Raw genomic sequence first — 15,738 nt, forward strand, 5'->3', positions numbered from 1 at the left:
TCTTGCCCATAATCAAGCAAAGATCCCGTGAAAGACTTTGTATTTTAACATAATGGAAAATGCCCATGTGGAAGAAGCGCATATGGCCGTGGTTTATCCACAACATGCAAGTTCTTGTTCATATTGTTTGAACATGTTCTAAAATAACATGCATAAGATTAGGTGAAACGCTAAAAATTAGAGATATATAACATGAATAAGAACACAACTTACGTGATTCAGTTGATATGACCAACATTCATGGACATGATGAAGTTATCTTATTCATGACTTCATAAACAAAGAGTAAAACCAAAAACCCTAAAAAAAAGAGAATCTTGCATAGCCCAAAAATACCTACCTACAATAAAAAATCATATCTCTATCTTCTTAGAGAATTCAGTCCATAAAGTTTCAATATTTTTAGCCCAGAATAGTTTCAATTGCACGATTTTAGTCCAAATAACTCCAAATGCACAATGCAAACCATTTCAAACAACTAGAACACGGATTGTTAACATATTCATATACAATACCAAGAAATTAACAAGTCACTGACTGGAGACAGGAACACATTCTTGATCAGCAACAGCAGCAGGGTTAGGGGTGGCAGAATCCGGTGCGGGATACTTCTTGGTAAGAGATTTAGGAATATCAATGTCATCCTGGACACAACGTTGTTGTGGATGTGACAGCAGGACACACATGTGGCGAAAGAGGACACGTGTCAGCCCCTGACCACTCTCAAAGATATACCCCTCGTATTCACTCACCTGCTCAAGGGCGTCCACCAGACCATCGTACACCTTCTGCGGACAATTATCGGGCCCCGGTTTATCGTGTAGGTAAACCACATCAAACGTGAACAGCTTTTGGTTTGTGGGCCATTGGTGTTGTGGCACTACTGATGATCTACAATATATTAGAATCTGGAGAAAGTGGAAACCACACATAGATAATTAAACTGCTTGTTAATATATATATATATATATATATATATATATATATATATATATATATATATATATATATATATATATATATATATATAGTTAAATAAAATAATTTACAAATGAAACTAACCACCCTGAGTAACCGATTCTGTGAACGGGATTTTTTAGCTTCATGATTTGCGACTTTAAAGAGATGCGTGAGATCCGCATGACCAGCTGAAGAGTCAACTGTGATGGCTCGAAATGCAGCAATTGCAGACTCAACTTCACTGCTAAACTCCTTCTTAAGCTGTATGTGTATATATGTATACATGCAATAAAGCAGACAATAAGGATTAAAGAATACAGGGAGAAAAAGTAAGCAATCAAAGCCACAATATGCCTTTAGTAGGTTATTAAGTGGATAATGTTTTTGGCAATGTTTCAGATTAAAAGAACAGTAAAGATCAAGAGGATTAGGTTAAAGTAAAGTATGCTAGGGTTTGTATACAACAGAATTGGGTTAAAGAAATCCAAGGGTTTCTGCAACTTTCTTAGTCAAATGGACGAATTTGAAGCTTCAAAGCTGTTATAAACTACCAACATATCAAGAGAATTTTCACTTGATTTCAACATCATGGTTCTAGAAATGAGACCTAACCTATCTTGAATTTGCATTTGAGAATATTTATTCATCATTTTGGAAACGAAGGGATAACTATATCAAAAATGCAAAAATCAACGGATTGGGCAAATATGAAAAGAAATCGAGAAAACGAAGAATAGAGGAAAAGGATTTACCCAAAAGGGGGTTTTGCCGAGTGCGGAATAGGCGAATCGATGATCTGGATTAATAGCAAGCTTAGCATTGATAAACAGAAGAATAGCCTGCTTAATTGATTCCAATCTGGTAAAAGGTCTTCCACTGGCGCTGGTATTCTTCATTTCAACGAGGGATTCAGGATCAACATCGATACAGAAAAGTATGTCTTCGGATGACAATCTGGTTGCTGGTAGAGTGTACCGAGCTGCTGCTATCGAGCTCTGTCCTCTTGCCTCCATACTATATTTTCCCACACACACGGATGACCAAAGAACGAAGATGGTTATCAAATCCAGGAAGACGAATGAAGATGGTCGAAGGAGTTTAAGACAAATAAAAAAAAATAAAAATAAAAAAGTAAATTTTCCTTTTTATTTTTGGGATATGTAATATATTTTTGATTGTTATAAATTTGGTCATTAATTTATTTTTTGTTATTTTTTTTTTGTTTTTGACAAAACTTCATAAATGGTCCCCGTGGTTTCATAAAATCTGAAGTTTCGTTTCTAACTTTAAATAACCTCACGGATGGTTTTTGTGGTTTCAAAACTTTAAACATAATGTTTTTATTGTCAACTCTATCAAGTTTTGTCCGTTAAGTGAAGGACATTTGAAACATCTTAAAAATATAGTCCAAAAATTTTGTTTTTAATTATTCATAAAAACCAAAAATATCAGTCATCATCTCATAAAAACATAAGTAATGTGTCTTAAATCATCACAACAAAATAGTGTATCAAAATCATGTGTCAAAACATCAGAGTCTAGACATCCCAGGCTGAATCAATGGTGTGTGTACTGCAATCATCACAAGCCCTTCCCCTTGCTACCGGAAGTACCTAAAACCAAAACTAAAAATTGTAAGCACGAAGTTTAGTGAGTCTCCCCAAACTACCACACACCATACACATATAACATGCAACTAGGAGATACAGCCCCCCCCCCCCCCCTCGCCCACACTCAACTACTAAGCATGCATACAAGTATCACACAGACAACAAGTATAATTAAATCTATCAATCATTCATATATCCATACTCAACTAAAGCTATGAGATGCGGGCCCCGCCCACACTCGGCTAATTAGGAGATACAGGCCTCGCCCACACTCGGCTACTAATCACACATATACGGGCCGACCTTGGTACCTTCGACCCGTTCTACTAGAGGAAAACTCACCTCTCAATCTGGCTGCTGAAATCTCGTGTGAGGAATCTCTGATGGCTGCTCCAATCGACTCCCCGACTATCATCATCATAATAAGCACTCAGTCAAAAACTAGGGTTGTTCACTATTCGGATAAAACCGAATTATCCAATTGGACAATTTGGATTGGACTATTTGGTTCGGATATTCGGATTTTTGGATTGGTTTTCAGTAAAACCGAATTATTATTTTGGATTTCGGATTCATTTTGGTTTATAACATAAGAACCGAATAAACATTTATTATTTATCTATTTATAATATATATATATATATATATATATATATATATATATATATAGTTATTTATTAATTTTGTAATTTATTTTTTTAAATAAGTTCAAAACGTTTCACCCGATAAAAAAAACATTAATATGCATTTTCTATCAAAACTTTTCTACCTATAAAATATTTAACTATAATATATCTTCTTATTAGTTGCTTATAAATTTCAAATCACAACTAAATAATTTGTTTTTGCTGCTTGTGTAATATTATAATTATATGTCGTTTTAAAATGTTTCGGTTTTTGAAAACCGAATTAAAAAAATCGAACCAACCGAATTGTAATTAGATCGGATCGGATTTGAATTTTGGTTTGGACTATTCGGATCCATATTTTGAAAACCGAAATCAATTTAGATTCACTTGATTGGATCGCATCAAACCGATCTATCCAAACGAACACCCTGATAATTCTTTTAAAGGAAAAATGACCATTTTACCCCTGGTCAAAGTCAACATTATGGGTTGACCAAATCGCCGAATCGACCTATAAACTCGCCGAGTTCATTAACTCAACAATCCTGAAATCGCGACCCAACTCGTCGAGTCGTCCTACCGACTCGTCGAGTTGTATCGGGCTGCTCATTGTCGCGATTTAGCGAATCAACTCGTCGAGTCCCTTCACAGACTCGTCTAGTTCTATCTTAAGCTGAAATGGGTCAACATGACCCAACTCGTCGAGTCACTTGTGCATGCTAAACATACATAATGCTAGACTCCATAGACTGGCGAATACTTGATTCTACCCTAAGCCCACAACCAAACAAGGAACAAGAAATAAGGCTAAATCAAACATTCCCAACTTGATGAAGGTATAAAGATTTGATGCAAAGATGGGAATCGAGGAGGAGCTTTTGGATCTGGCTTTTAGGACTCATTCTCAGCTTGATGAAGGTATAAAGCTTTGAACTTGATCATTCATCCCCTAGATCTACCATTTTTGGGATTTGGTTCCTTTTTGGTCCCAAGGATGAAGCTTTATGGTTCAAATTTGATTCTTAGACTTAGGGTTGCCACCCTTGATGCTATTTAAGTCCCTAAGACATAAAGTTGCCATCTTGAAGGTCTTAATGGGTTCATGCATGAGTTAGGGTTACTTTTATGGAAGTAGAATGCCATTTTTGGAGTTTGGGTTTGTTTGGGGCATGCAAAGTCACCAAGTCAGTGACTTTATGGGTTTAGACGTTAAGTATAGCTCAGATCTATGATTTGGACTGGTGCAATCAAAGTATTAAGCACTTAATGAATTTTGGGCATGAGCTGTTTGTACGTTGGGAGTATTATGCAGTACGTTGCGCGTACAATCCATTTGCCCAGTACGCTAAGCGTATAGAAGAGGTACGTTGGGCGTACGCTCTCAGGAGGACTTGGGCCTTAGTGGACATCGAACCTTTGGGCCCTAATGGTTTTGGGCCTGGATTTGCGGTTTGTTGGGTCTGAATGTATCTTGGGCCAATATTGGAATAGTTGGGTCTATTAGGCCTTGTGGCCCAATATAGAAATGGACTTCACATTTGTAGGCCTCAGTTTGGGCCAATTCTTGGATTAGGTTGTTGTGGGCCTTCGTGGGCCAATTAGGGTCAGGACTATTTTTTGGGTTTTGAGCATTCTAACACTCCTATGGTGTACATGCAACCCTATAAACCTTGGATCTATGGTTTCTCTATTATACATGCAAATATTAAATATTCCAAGGTTTCATACTAACTAGCATATTATGAAGCACCTAGACTACAAATTTCTAGTTAGATGACATACCTTTTGATGTAGCTTGATGTCTTCAAGCTTTAAGAGCTTAGCCCCAATAGTGTGGAAGCCTCAAGTGGAATCATAAATCACCAAAACACCTTCGAAAACCTTTTGAGAATATGGATACTTGGCTCACACTTATGAAATCGGCCATTGCCCTCTTTAGTGTATCTACACTAGCCACTAGCCCTATTTCATGAACCATAAGACCCTTTGTATAGTGTGGAGGATTAGGGTTAAACCCTAATACCCATGACCTTTCATTTCCTAGGATCCATGGGTTAAAGCTCCATGGACTATCCATGAAGACTTAGCCCAACCTAAATGAAATTGGCCCACTACACATATATATCTAAGAGTCCATATTTAATTAGTTCCTTTTGATCACTTAATTAATTCTAAATTAATTCTTGATCAATACTAATTAAATAATATGATTCCATATTAATATATTAGAACTTATAATATATTAATATAAATCATAAATATACTATTCTTAAAAGACTAACCATATAAATTGTATCGGTGAAGTGCAGCCCAAATGGACCATGCCGAGTCGGGTCAAGTACATACAAAATATAATTATGGACTTAAACATTAATCCAACAGTCTCCCACTTGGATAATGTAACGCCCCGATTCTCAGGTATTGATTATATAAAAGGTTCTTTGGTTTTAAGTCCTACTCGACGAGTTGGTTGCCCTACTCGTTGAGTAGCAATGGGGTGGGATCGCATGTTTAGTGACCTACTTGCTGATTCTATAAAGGGACTCGACGAGTAAGAGTTGGCAGATGAAACCCTAAATCCCGGGGTTTTGCACCCTATTTAAAGGAGCCACAGCCTCTTATGGCCTCTTTACAGTCTTTGAGAAGCTCAGTGAAACCCTAATTCGTGTGGTACTCTTCTTGGTGTGATTTAAGCCTTGGAAAGAAGGTTGGCTAGGAGGGAAAAGCTTGAAGAAAAAAGGAGTTGAAGCAAGGAAGGTGTGGGAAGCAGAATTTACCTCAGCTAACATCTTCTGGAGGTATCAAGTTGCAATCTTTACTTCCCTTTCCTTCTAGATCTCTTTTCTTTTGGTTGAGTTTTAGGGTTTTATGGATTTTGAGTTGATATGGGGAGCTATGGGCTAGATCTGAAGTTGTAACTTCAGATCTGGACTTTTCCTAAGTCCTAGAATCATAAAGTTGTGAGTATGGGGGGTGATTGAAACCCTCCTTGCGCATGAAATCCCATTAAGAGCTTAGAATTTCCATTAAGAGCCTTTTTAGCCATGCATAAACGTAAAGTTTGCAAATTTACGTGAAAAGCATGCTCTAGAAGCTTGGATCTGTAATTTGGAGCCATTGCATGGCTTAAATGAGTTTGTATGGCTTAAGGGCTGAAGGTACTCAACGAGTCGCAAGGATGACTCGGCGAGTCGTATGAAGATGGCCTTGAACTCGACGAGTTGGATGAACAACTCGACGAGTCTGATGAAGATTGTCTTAGACTCGGCGAGTTGCATGAATAACTCGGCGAGTCGGATGAGTTTTCTATAGGATATGTATGTGTGTGTATCCGTCGAGTTGCAAGGAGGAAAATCGATGGGTGGCTTAGAAGTTTGACCAAGAATCGGAGGAACTCGACGAGTCACCTCGATGACTCGGTGAGTTGGATAGTGCTTCAAGGAACTCGACGAGTAGCCGAGGGTGCTCGGTGAGTTAAGGTCAACATGGACTATTGAACTTGACTGAGGACTTTGACTTTGACCTGGGGTTGACTGTTGGTTTATGGATTACTTGTGAGGTTGAGGATTTATGAGTATGCTCGTACTATGGTAATAGGTGGAGGAGTCTTTGGCGAGTGATCCGAGAGTTGGGATTTATCTACTGAGTCGACATCTGCAAGGTGAGTTATCCTCACTATATCAAAATGTTCTAAGGCACCAAGGCCGGCCCTTTAGTTGTTATCGTTATGATATATATATATATATATATATATATATATGTATGTATGTATGTATGTATGTATGGTTATGATCTGATAGATTGTTATCAAGATAGATAGTATGTTATGCTTCTATGATCCTTAGGGATCGAAATGTTAGTGGCCTTCTAGGTATGTATTCTGGTCATGAGAGATTGCTAGGATTGCTGATCAGTGAGTTAGTTATGTTTGATGCTTATATATGCCAGTATATGTTGGTTTTGCAAACATGGCTATTTGCTCGTTGCATAAGTTGAGGCGGTCCTGCTTTGTGCTGAAGGCCAACACACCCTAGGAGTGGTCCAGGAAGACTATAGGCCCACATGGTGGTCCAGTCATGCCGAAGGCTCGATGTAGATCCAGTTGGACTGTAGGCCCGGTAGGGCGGTCCAGTCAGGCCGATGGCCCAGTATGCATGTTGATTAATTGGTTATTACAGATATGGTATTATCAGTGTGGTATTGGTATTTTGGGGGTAATTCACTAAGCCCTCGGGCTTACAGTTTGCAGTTTATTGTTTCAGGTACTTCATGAGGAGATCATGGCAAGGCAAAGGCATGACCGTACCGCTCCTCATCCTTATGATCTTGTTTTGGGACACTCTAATGGATATTGATAGAAAATGTTTTGTAAACTGTTACTATTTTGTTTTATTTATGCTTGAAAAATTTTAATTTGGCGAAAATTTTATGGATGTTACAGATAAGTCTAAAACTATTATTGAGTTCGATTTCAAAACCTAACTGGCATTCGTAGCTCTTAAAGCCACTGTCGAACTCTGACATTGCCAATGAACTATGACCTTTGTCAATGACTTGTCCATTATATAAGGGATCATATATTCCTCCATTCTAGATATTATATGGACAAAGACATGGATTATAAATCATTCTCTCTGTCCATTTGTTGTTTCCCGATTTCCGATTTATGACGACTGACTAATTGAAAAAATCACATTAGTCCTGGCTTGGCCAAGCTCTCACATGTGTCATCATTAAATCATCGAGGGGCCCCCATATATTGCTTTTATCCCGATGGTAAAAGGAATGAATAAACTTCGACTCATATGGCTTGTTCTACTACTTGTTGAATCATACACAAAGGCACGTTTTATAACATCGAGTTAGCAATGCGGTTTCGTGCAATGAATGTATAACCAACTCATAGTAACAACTCATATCTCTAGGTTTGAAGAATATAAGATATTATCGTCTCATGATCACTCGTGATATAATCCATGAAGTGATTCCAATTAGTGTGGGTTGAATCCAATACTCAGAACTTATGAGCACTCATGAGTGTTGTAGCACCACTTGGCCAACATCTTAGACCTCTACAAGCCAACCCATGAGAGTCTTGATTCATATCTACTTCCAACATATGACCCACTGTGGACAGTTTGAATAACTTAGTCATTCAGGAAGAACGACCTAGTTATTCTGGAAGTCAAAACATGCAAAGTGAAACACAAGAATAATCGAATCCAATATGGTCTCAGAACCTATGAATATAAATAACACATCTTTTATTTATCACCATATTGATTACCCATCATTCATTGCATACTGTTTCAAACTATCAACTTTATACTTGAATTAATACAATAGTTGTCCCATGCTCCAAGCATGTACAATATGTTTTCTAAACAATAGCTTTGCCATACACAAAGTATGCACTCTATGTTTGTCTATGATCCTTACTTTGTGAACTAGATCGATTGGACATAAATCCAATGATTCCCAATTCACAGTCCTGAATCCTTACCGCAAATGCAGGAATTCCAAATTCATGCCATTTACTGAAATCTGTTAGATTCTAAACTTATATGCATTGATCCTCTTGTAATGATTATGCACAAAGTCACAAAGTCTTGACAACAAACATTACAGAGTATTCCAATGGAGATCAACTCCATGGAAACATCCTTCTTGCATTATGTCACACCCCGGCCGTCGGCGGAAACACCGGGCAGTGTAACGTCATTTCTCGTATCATAGTTATCAACTTCCTGAAAACACATGCAATTTAAAATACGTCAACATAAAGTTGGTGAGTCCACAGGTTTTGACTCCATATAAAAATAATACATTTTCCAAGTTCAAAAGTATAGTTTTGAAAGTATCATTTCGACTCTCCAACGTTTAGTATATATATCCTAGGTATAAAAGTTTACTTACCAAATAAGTAGTTTACCTATAAGTCTCATATACTATGGATATAAGTGTTTGTAATTCCATACAAACGATAGTTGCTACGTATAAATCTTATTTCAATTCTATACGAGTAAAACCACTACGTATAAATCTATTTCAATTCTATACGAGTATGTGTGCTAGGTATAATTATCTACTTAATATACAAGTAGTACCTAGGGTATAAGTAGGGGAAACTTATACTTAACATTAATACTTGTATAGCGACGAAGTATAATGTTTCTAACAAGTTGCTACCATGAGTCTGTAGTTGCGACTGTATGACATAGTCATATACCTCCTATTATTATCACAAGGATCACACATTGCGGTAGTACAAGGATTACAACTTGCGGTGGTACAAGGATTACACCTTGCGGTGGTACAAGGATTACAACTTGCGGTAGTACAAGAATTACACCTTGCGGTAGTACAAGGATTACACTTTGAGGTAGTACAAGGATCACACCTTGCGGTAGTTTCTGCACGTTTCATCGACGCCGGAACAATAACAAATAAAAGGATAGTTCATCACTCGCTTTTGGTTGACTGTAGCTAACAGTCACAAGTGGGGTGGTCAACCCGTATACTAATTATACACAACTTCCTCGCTCACACGAGATTAACGAATACAGGTCAGAGGACTTTCACTAAGATCCCCAATCTTAGATGATGAATACATGAGCTCAGGTAGACTTAGACGACGTTCTATAGTTCTAACAACAAAAGCATTTTCATGTCTAAAAGCCTAAGTTACTAGACTATGCTTTTAAACATTACTCCTAATTTCATAACATTTAGGCAGTATAACAACTATAACTTGAAGTAAAACCAGGTTTTATCTTGACATAAAACCAATAATAACAACATATAACGTTTCTAGTTTTATCTTGACATAAAACTAACAATAACAACATATCCGGTTTTATCTTGACAAAAAACTAATAATAACAACATATAACATATCTAGTTTTATCTTGACATAAAACTATTAATTGCAACATACTATATAACTTAACATATAAAACTTCCGAATATAACTTCGGAACTATATCGCACACAAAATATATATATATATAGAATCCTAAGTATAACTCAAGATCTATATTAATATATTAACATACTGATAAGTTGATAATAGTTGTATATATTCAAAATATTATATTTAGAACAACTATACCCCGGCTATTATAAGTATATATTATCATATAGACATAATAATAACATATATACAATGACTAGCATGCGTTTTCCCCCGAAATATTAGAAAGTGGGGCCGTGAAACTCACCTTAGTAGTGTGTTTATAGAATTTAAACGGTCAGAAGTTCATCGTAGTCAAGCTCGGGAAGGGAAAACGGCCTTTGGAAACGAGAGAGAATGAAAGAAATGGTGTACTAAGCCTTGGGGTCGAAATGGCTATTTATAGTAAGATTTTATGACACTCACGTCGTGAGTGTCATAAAACTCACGTCGTGAATTAGCTAGTTTAGGGTTTTTAAAAGCTAAATCTTCGGAATGCCATAACTTTTGCATACGAACTCCGTTTTTTACGTTCTTTATATGCACGCGTAGGTATTTACGAGGACTACAACTCTATTTTAGAATTAAATAGCTAGTTCTAAGTCTATTTTAAATTCCTCTTATTATAGAGATTTATAGTGTTCGGTTTATCATAACTTGTTCATGCGAAGTCAAATTTAGATGTTCTCTATATTTTGGAATCGTGTGGATGTATACTTTGAGTTGTATCATAAATTATGTATGAAAGTTCATACTTTATCATGAATTATATAGAAATTTTGTCACTTTACTAGTTTAACAAAATCACATTACATGATTTGCATAATCACATGTGATTGTTTTTGACCTATTTTGACTGGTGTTACATTCTCCCCCGTTAGAATAATTTCATCCCGAAATTTATCTTGTGGATGGGAAAACGTTAATTAGTTAGGAAAACATTGTCGATATTGCTTAGCATTTGATGTAACTTAAGTTGATATGCGACAGAACCAATTCTTGCTAGAATTTCAATAGGATCTATATATTGCGGGTTTAGCTTGTCTCGTTTACTGAATCAAATCATGCCTTTCCAAGGAGAGACCTTCAATATTACTTTATCTCAAAATTGGAATTCTAAAGGCTTACGTCTTACGTCAGCATAGCTCTTTTGACGATCACGTGCAACCTCTAATTGATCCTTAATTTGCACGATCTTTTGGGTTTGTCTTATGGATTATTTCTGGTCCAGTACATAAGGTATCACCTGTACGTTCTCTGGCCATCTGCGTGTCTCCAACTTCCCAGTGCAAAAATTACAGCTCCCAATTCAAGGTCATGGGTAGTGTAATTATTCTCATGCACCTTAAGTTGTCGTGATGCGTTGGCGATAACTTTTCCTCTTTGCATCAACACACATCCAAATCCTTGATTTGATACGTCGCGGTATACAACGAAATCTTCTGTCCCCTCTGGAAGAGATAGGATTAGTGCACTACACAACATTTGCTTTAGTTTCTGAAAAGCTGCTTCTTGTTTATCTTCCCAGTTGAACTTCATATCCTTCTGGGTTAGTGTTCTAAGCGGCTTGGCTATTCTGGAGAAATTCTCTATGAATTTGCGGTAATAGCCAGCAAGACCTAGGAATGGACGCACTTCTTTTGGCGTCTTCGATGCTTCCTAATTCTTAATTACTTCAATCTTGGAGGGTTGGACGTGAATCCCTTTGTTACTAACTACATGTTCTAAAAATTTTACTTCTCTAATCCAAAATTCACATTCGGAGAATTTGGCGTACAACTTTTCTTTTCTTAGTAGTTCCAAGATTATTTGCAAGTGTTGACCGTGTTCTTCCTTGGTTCGTGAATATACCAATATATCATCGATAACTACTATCACAAATTCATCCAAGTACGGTTTGCAAACACTATTCATGAGGTCCATGAAAATTGTTGGGGAGGTGGTCAATCCAAAAGTATAACTAGGAACTCTTAATGACCATATCAAGTCCTAAATGTTGTTTTTGGAACATCGTTTTCTTGTACTTCGAGTTGATGGTATCCTCATCTGAGATCTATCTTTAATCTTCTAGAATCTTCTAGTGTTTTAGTCAATCAGACACCGTATCCAAGTTTAGTTGTGCATCGGTCTGACCAAAACTAAACATAGGTGATCAGTCTACATTTAGTTGTGGTTCGTACCATGTACTATAAAACTCGACTAAGTAGTTTGACCTAAAACCTTGCGTTGAATTCTTATCGAGGGTTTGGGTTTTCTATATTTTTGGTTTATACATGTGTTCTCATCGCGGGACTGAGTTCATACATAACTCTATATCTTTGTGTTTGTTGTATTTACGAGTATTATTAATTATTGTTTGTTACTTCAGGTCTAGCTGATAAGGCACCGGCCAATCAGGACAGTCGAAAGGGCAGGATCATTTTAGCATATAGCCGTTCTGAAATCTAGCAATCTATCCTTGTCACCGCTCCCGTAAGTAGTCCTTCAGTAGTATAATTACTAATACTTTTTATTTGTAGGTTAAGGAATATACTTAAACCTAACAAAGTAAGCCCTAAACTATAGTCGTTCTTTCCTAAGAAAGTACTAATTCACTATAGTTAATAGCTCTGATACCAATCTGTCACACCCCGACCATCGGCGGAAACACCGGGCAGTGTAACGTCATTTCTCGTGTCATAGTTATCAACTTCCTGAAAACACATGCAATTTAAAATATGTCAACATAAAGTTGGTGAGTCCACAGGTTTAGACTCCATATAAAAATAATACATTTTCCAAGTTCAAAAGTATAGTTTTGAAAGTGTCATTTCGACTCTCCAACGTTTAGTATATATATCCTAGGTATAAAAGTTTACATACCAAATAAGTAGTTTACCTATAAGTCTCATATACTATGGATATAAGTGTTTGTAATTCCATACAAACGAGAGTTGCTACGTATAAATCTTATTTCAATTCTATACGAGTAAAACCACTACGTATAAATCTATTTCAATTCTATACGAGTATGTGTGCTAGGTATAATTATCTACTTAATATACAAGTAGTACCTAGGGTATAAGTAGGGGAAACTTATACTTAAAATTAATACTTGTATAGAGATGAAGTATAATGTTTCTAACAAGTTGCTACCATGAGTCTGTAGTTGCGACTGTATGACATAGTCATATACCTCCTATTATTATCACAAGGATCACACATTTCGGTATTACAAGGATTACACCTTGCAGTGGTACAAGGATTACACCTTGCGGTGGTACAAGGATTACAACTTGCGTTAGTACAAGAATTACACCTTGCGGTAGTACAAGGATTACACCTTGAGGTAGTACAAGGATCACACCTTGCGGTAGTTTTCGCACGTTTCATCTACGCCGGAACAATAACAAATAAAAGGATAGTTCATCACTCGCTTTTGGTTGACTGTAGCTAACAGTCACAAGTGGGGTAGTCAACCCGTATACTAATTATACACAACTTCCTCGCTCACACGAGATTAACGAATACAGGTCAGAGGACTTTCACTAAGATCCCCAATCTTAGATGATGAATACATGAGCTCAGGTAGACTTAGACGACGTTCTATAGTTCTAACAACAAAAGCATTTTCATGTCTAAAAGCCTAAGTTACTAGACTATGCTTTTAAACATTACTCCTAATTTCATAACATTTAGGCAGTATAACAACTATAACTTGAAGTAAAACCAGGTTTTATCTTGACATAAAACCAATAATAACAACATATAACGTTTCTAGTTTTATCTTGACATAAAACTAACAATAACAACATATCCGGTTTTATCTTGACAAAAAACTAATAATAACAACATATAACATATCTAGTTTTATCTTGACATAAAACTATTAATTGCAACATACTATATAACTTAACATATAAAACTTCCGAATATAACTTCGGAACTATATCGCACACAAAATATATATATATATATATAGAATCCTAAGTATAACTCAAGATCTATATTAATATATTAACATACTGATAAGTTGATAATAGTTGTATATATTCAAAATATTATATTTAGAACAACTATACCCCGGCTATTATAAGTATATATTATCATATAGACATAATAATAACATATATACAATGACTAGCATGCGCTTTCCCCCGAAATATTAGAAAGTGGGGCCGTGAAACTCACCTTAGTAGTGTGTTTATAGAATTTAAACGGTCAGAAGTTCCTCGTAGTCAAGCTCGGGAAGGGAAAACGGCCTTTGGAAACGAGAGAGAATGAAAGAAATGGTGTACTAAGCCTTGGGGTCGAAATGGCTATTTATAGTAAGATTTTATGACACTCACGTCGTGAGTGTCATAAAACTCACGTCGTGAATTAGCTAGTTTAGGGTTTTTAAAAGCTAAATCTTCGGAATGCCATAACTTTTGCATACGAACTCCGTTTTTTACGTTCTTTATATGCACGCGTAGGTATTTACGAGGACTACAACTCTATTTTAGAATTAAATAGCTAGTTCTAAGTCTATTTTAAATTCCTCTTATTATAGAGATTTATAGTGTTCGGTTTATCATAACTTGTTCTTGCGAAGTCAAATTTAGATGTTCTCTATATTTTGGAATCGTGTGGATGTATACTTTGAGTTGTATCATAAATTATGTATGAAAGTTCATACTTTATCATGAATTATATAGAAATTTTGTCACTTTACTAGTTTAACAAAATCACATTACATGATTTGCATAATCACATGTGATTGTTTTTGACCTATTTTGACTGGTGTTACATTCTCCCCCGTTAGAATAATTTCATCCCGAAATTTATCTTGTGGATGGGAAAACGTTAATTAGTTAGGAAAACATTGTCGATATTGCTTAGCATTTGATGTAACTTAAGTTGATATGCGACAGAACCAATTCTTGCTAGAATTTCAATAGGATCTATATATTGCGGGTTTAGCTTGGCTCGTTTACTGAATCAAATCATGCCTTTCCAAGGAGAGACCTTCAATATTACTTTATCTCAAAATTGGAATTCTAAAGGCTTACGTCTTACGTCAGCATAGCTCTTTTGACGATCACGTGCAACCTCTAATTGATCCTTAATTTGCACGATCTTTTGGGTTTGTCTTATGGATTATTTCTGGTCCAGTACATAAGGTATCACCTGTACGTTCTCTGGCCATCTGCGTGTCTCCAACTTCCCAGTGCAAAAATTACAGCTCCCAATTCAAGGTCATGGGTAGTGTAATTATTCTCATGCACCTTAAGTTGTCGTGATGCGTTGGCGATAACTTTTCCTCTTTGCATCAACACACATCCAAATCCTTGATTTGATACGTCGCGGTATACAACGAAATCTTCTGTCCCCTCTGGAAGAGATAGGATTAGTGCACTACACAACATTTGCTTTAGTTTCTGAAAAGCTGCTTCTTGTTTATCTTCCCAGTTGAACTTCATATCCTTCTGGGTTAGTGTTCTAAGCGGCTTGGCTATTCTGGAGAAATTCTCTATGAATTTGCGGTAATAGCCAGCAAGACCTAGGAATGGACGCACTTCTTTTGGCGTCTTCGATGCTTCCTAATTCTTAATTACTTCAATCTTGG

At 36.4% G+C, this 15,738-nt stretch overlaps 1 protein-coding gene across 1 annotated transcript; it reads right to left on the minus strand.

Annotated features, from left to right (window-relative positions):
- Positions 1-377: 377 nt before the first annotated feature.
- On the minus strand, positions 378-2,072 carry LOC145058744 (BRISC/BRCA1-A complex protein). Its single transcript, XM_079006641.1, has 3 exons — positions 1,713-2,072; positions 1,063-1,221; positions 378-908 (listed from the first exon to the last, which is right to left on the minus strand). Exons 1-3 carry the CDS (start codon positions 1,971-1,973, stop codon positions 531-533), a joined length of 798 nt encoding a protein of 265 aa, XP_078862767.1. The 5' UTR covers positions 1,974-2,072; the 3' UTR covers positions 378-530.
- Between the last annotated feature and the right edge of the window lie 13,666 nt (positions 2,073-15,738).

This window comes from Lactuca serriola, chromosome 6, assembly GCF_051521515.1.
Source record: "Lactuca serriola cultivar US96UC23 chromosome 6, Lser_US96UC23_V15, whole genome shotgun sequence".
NCBI lineage: Eukaryota > Viridiplantae > Streptophyta > Magnoliopsida > Asterales > Asteraceae > Lactuca > Lactuca serriola.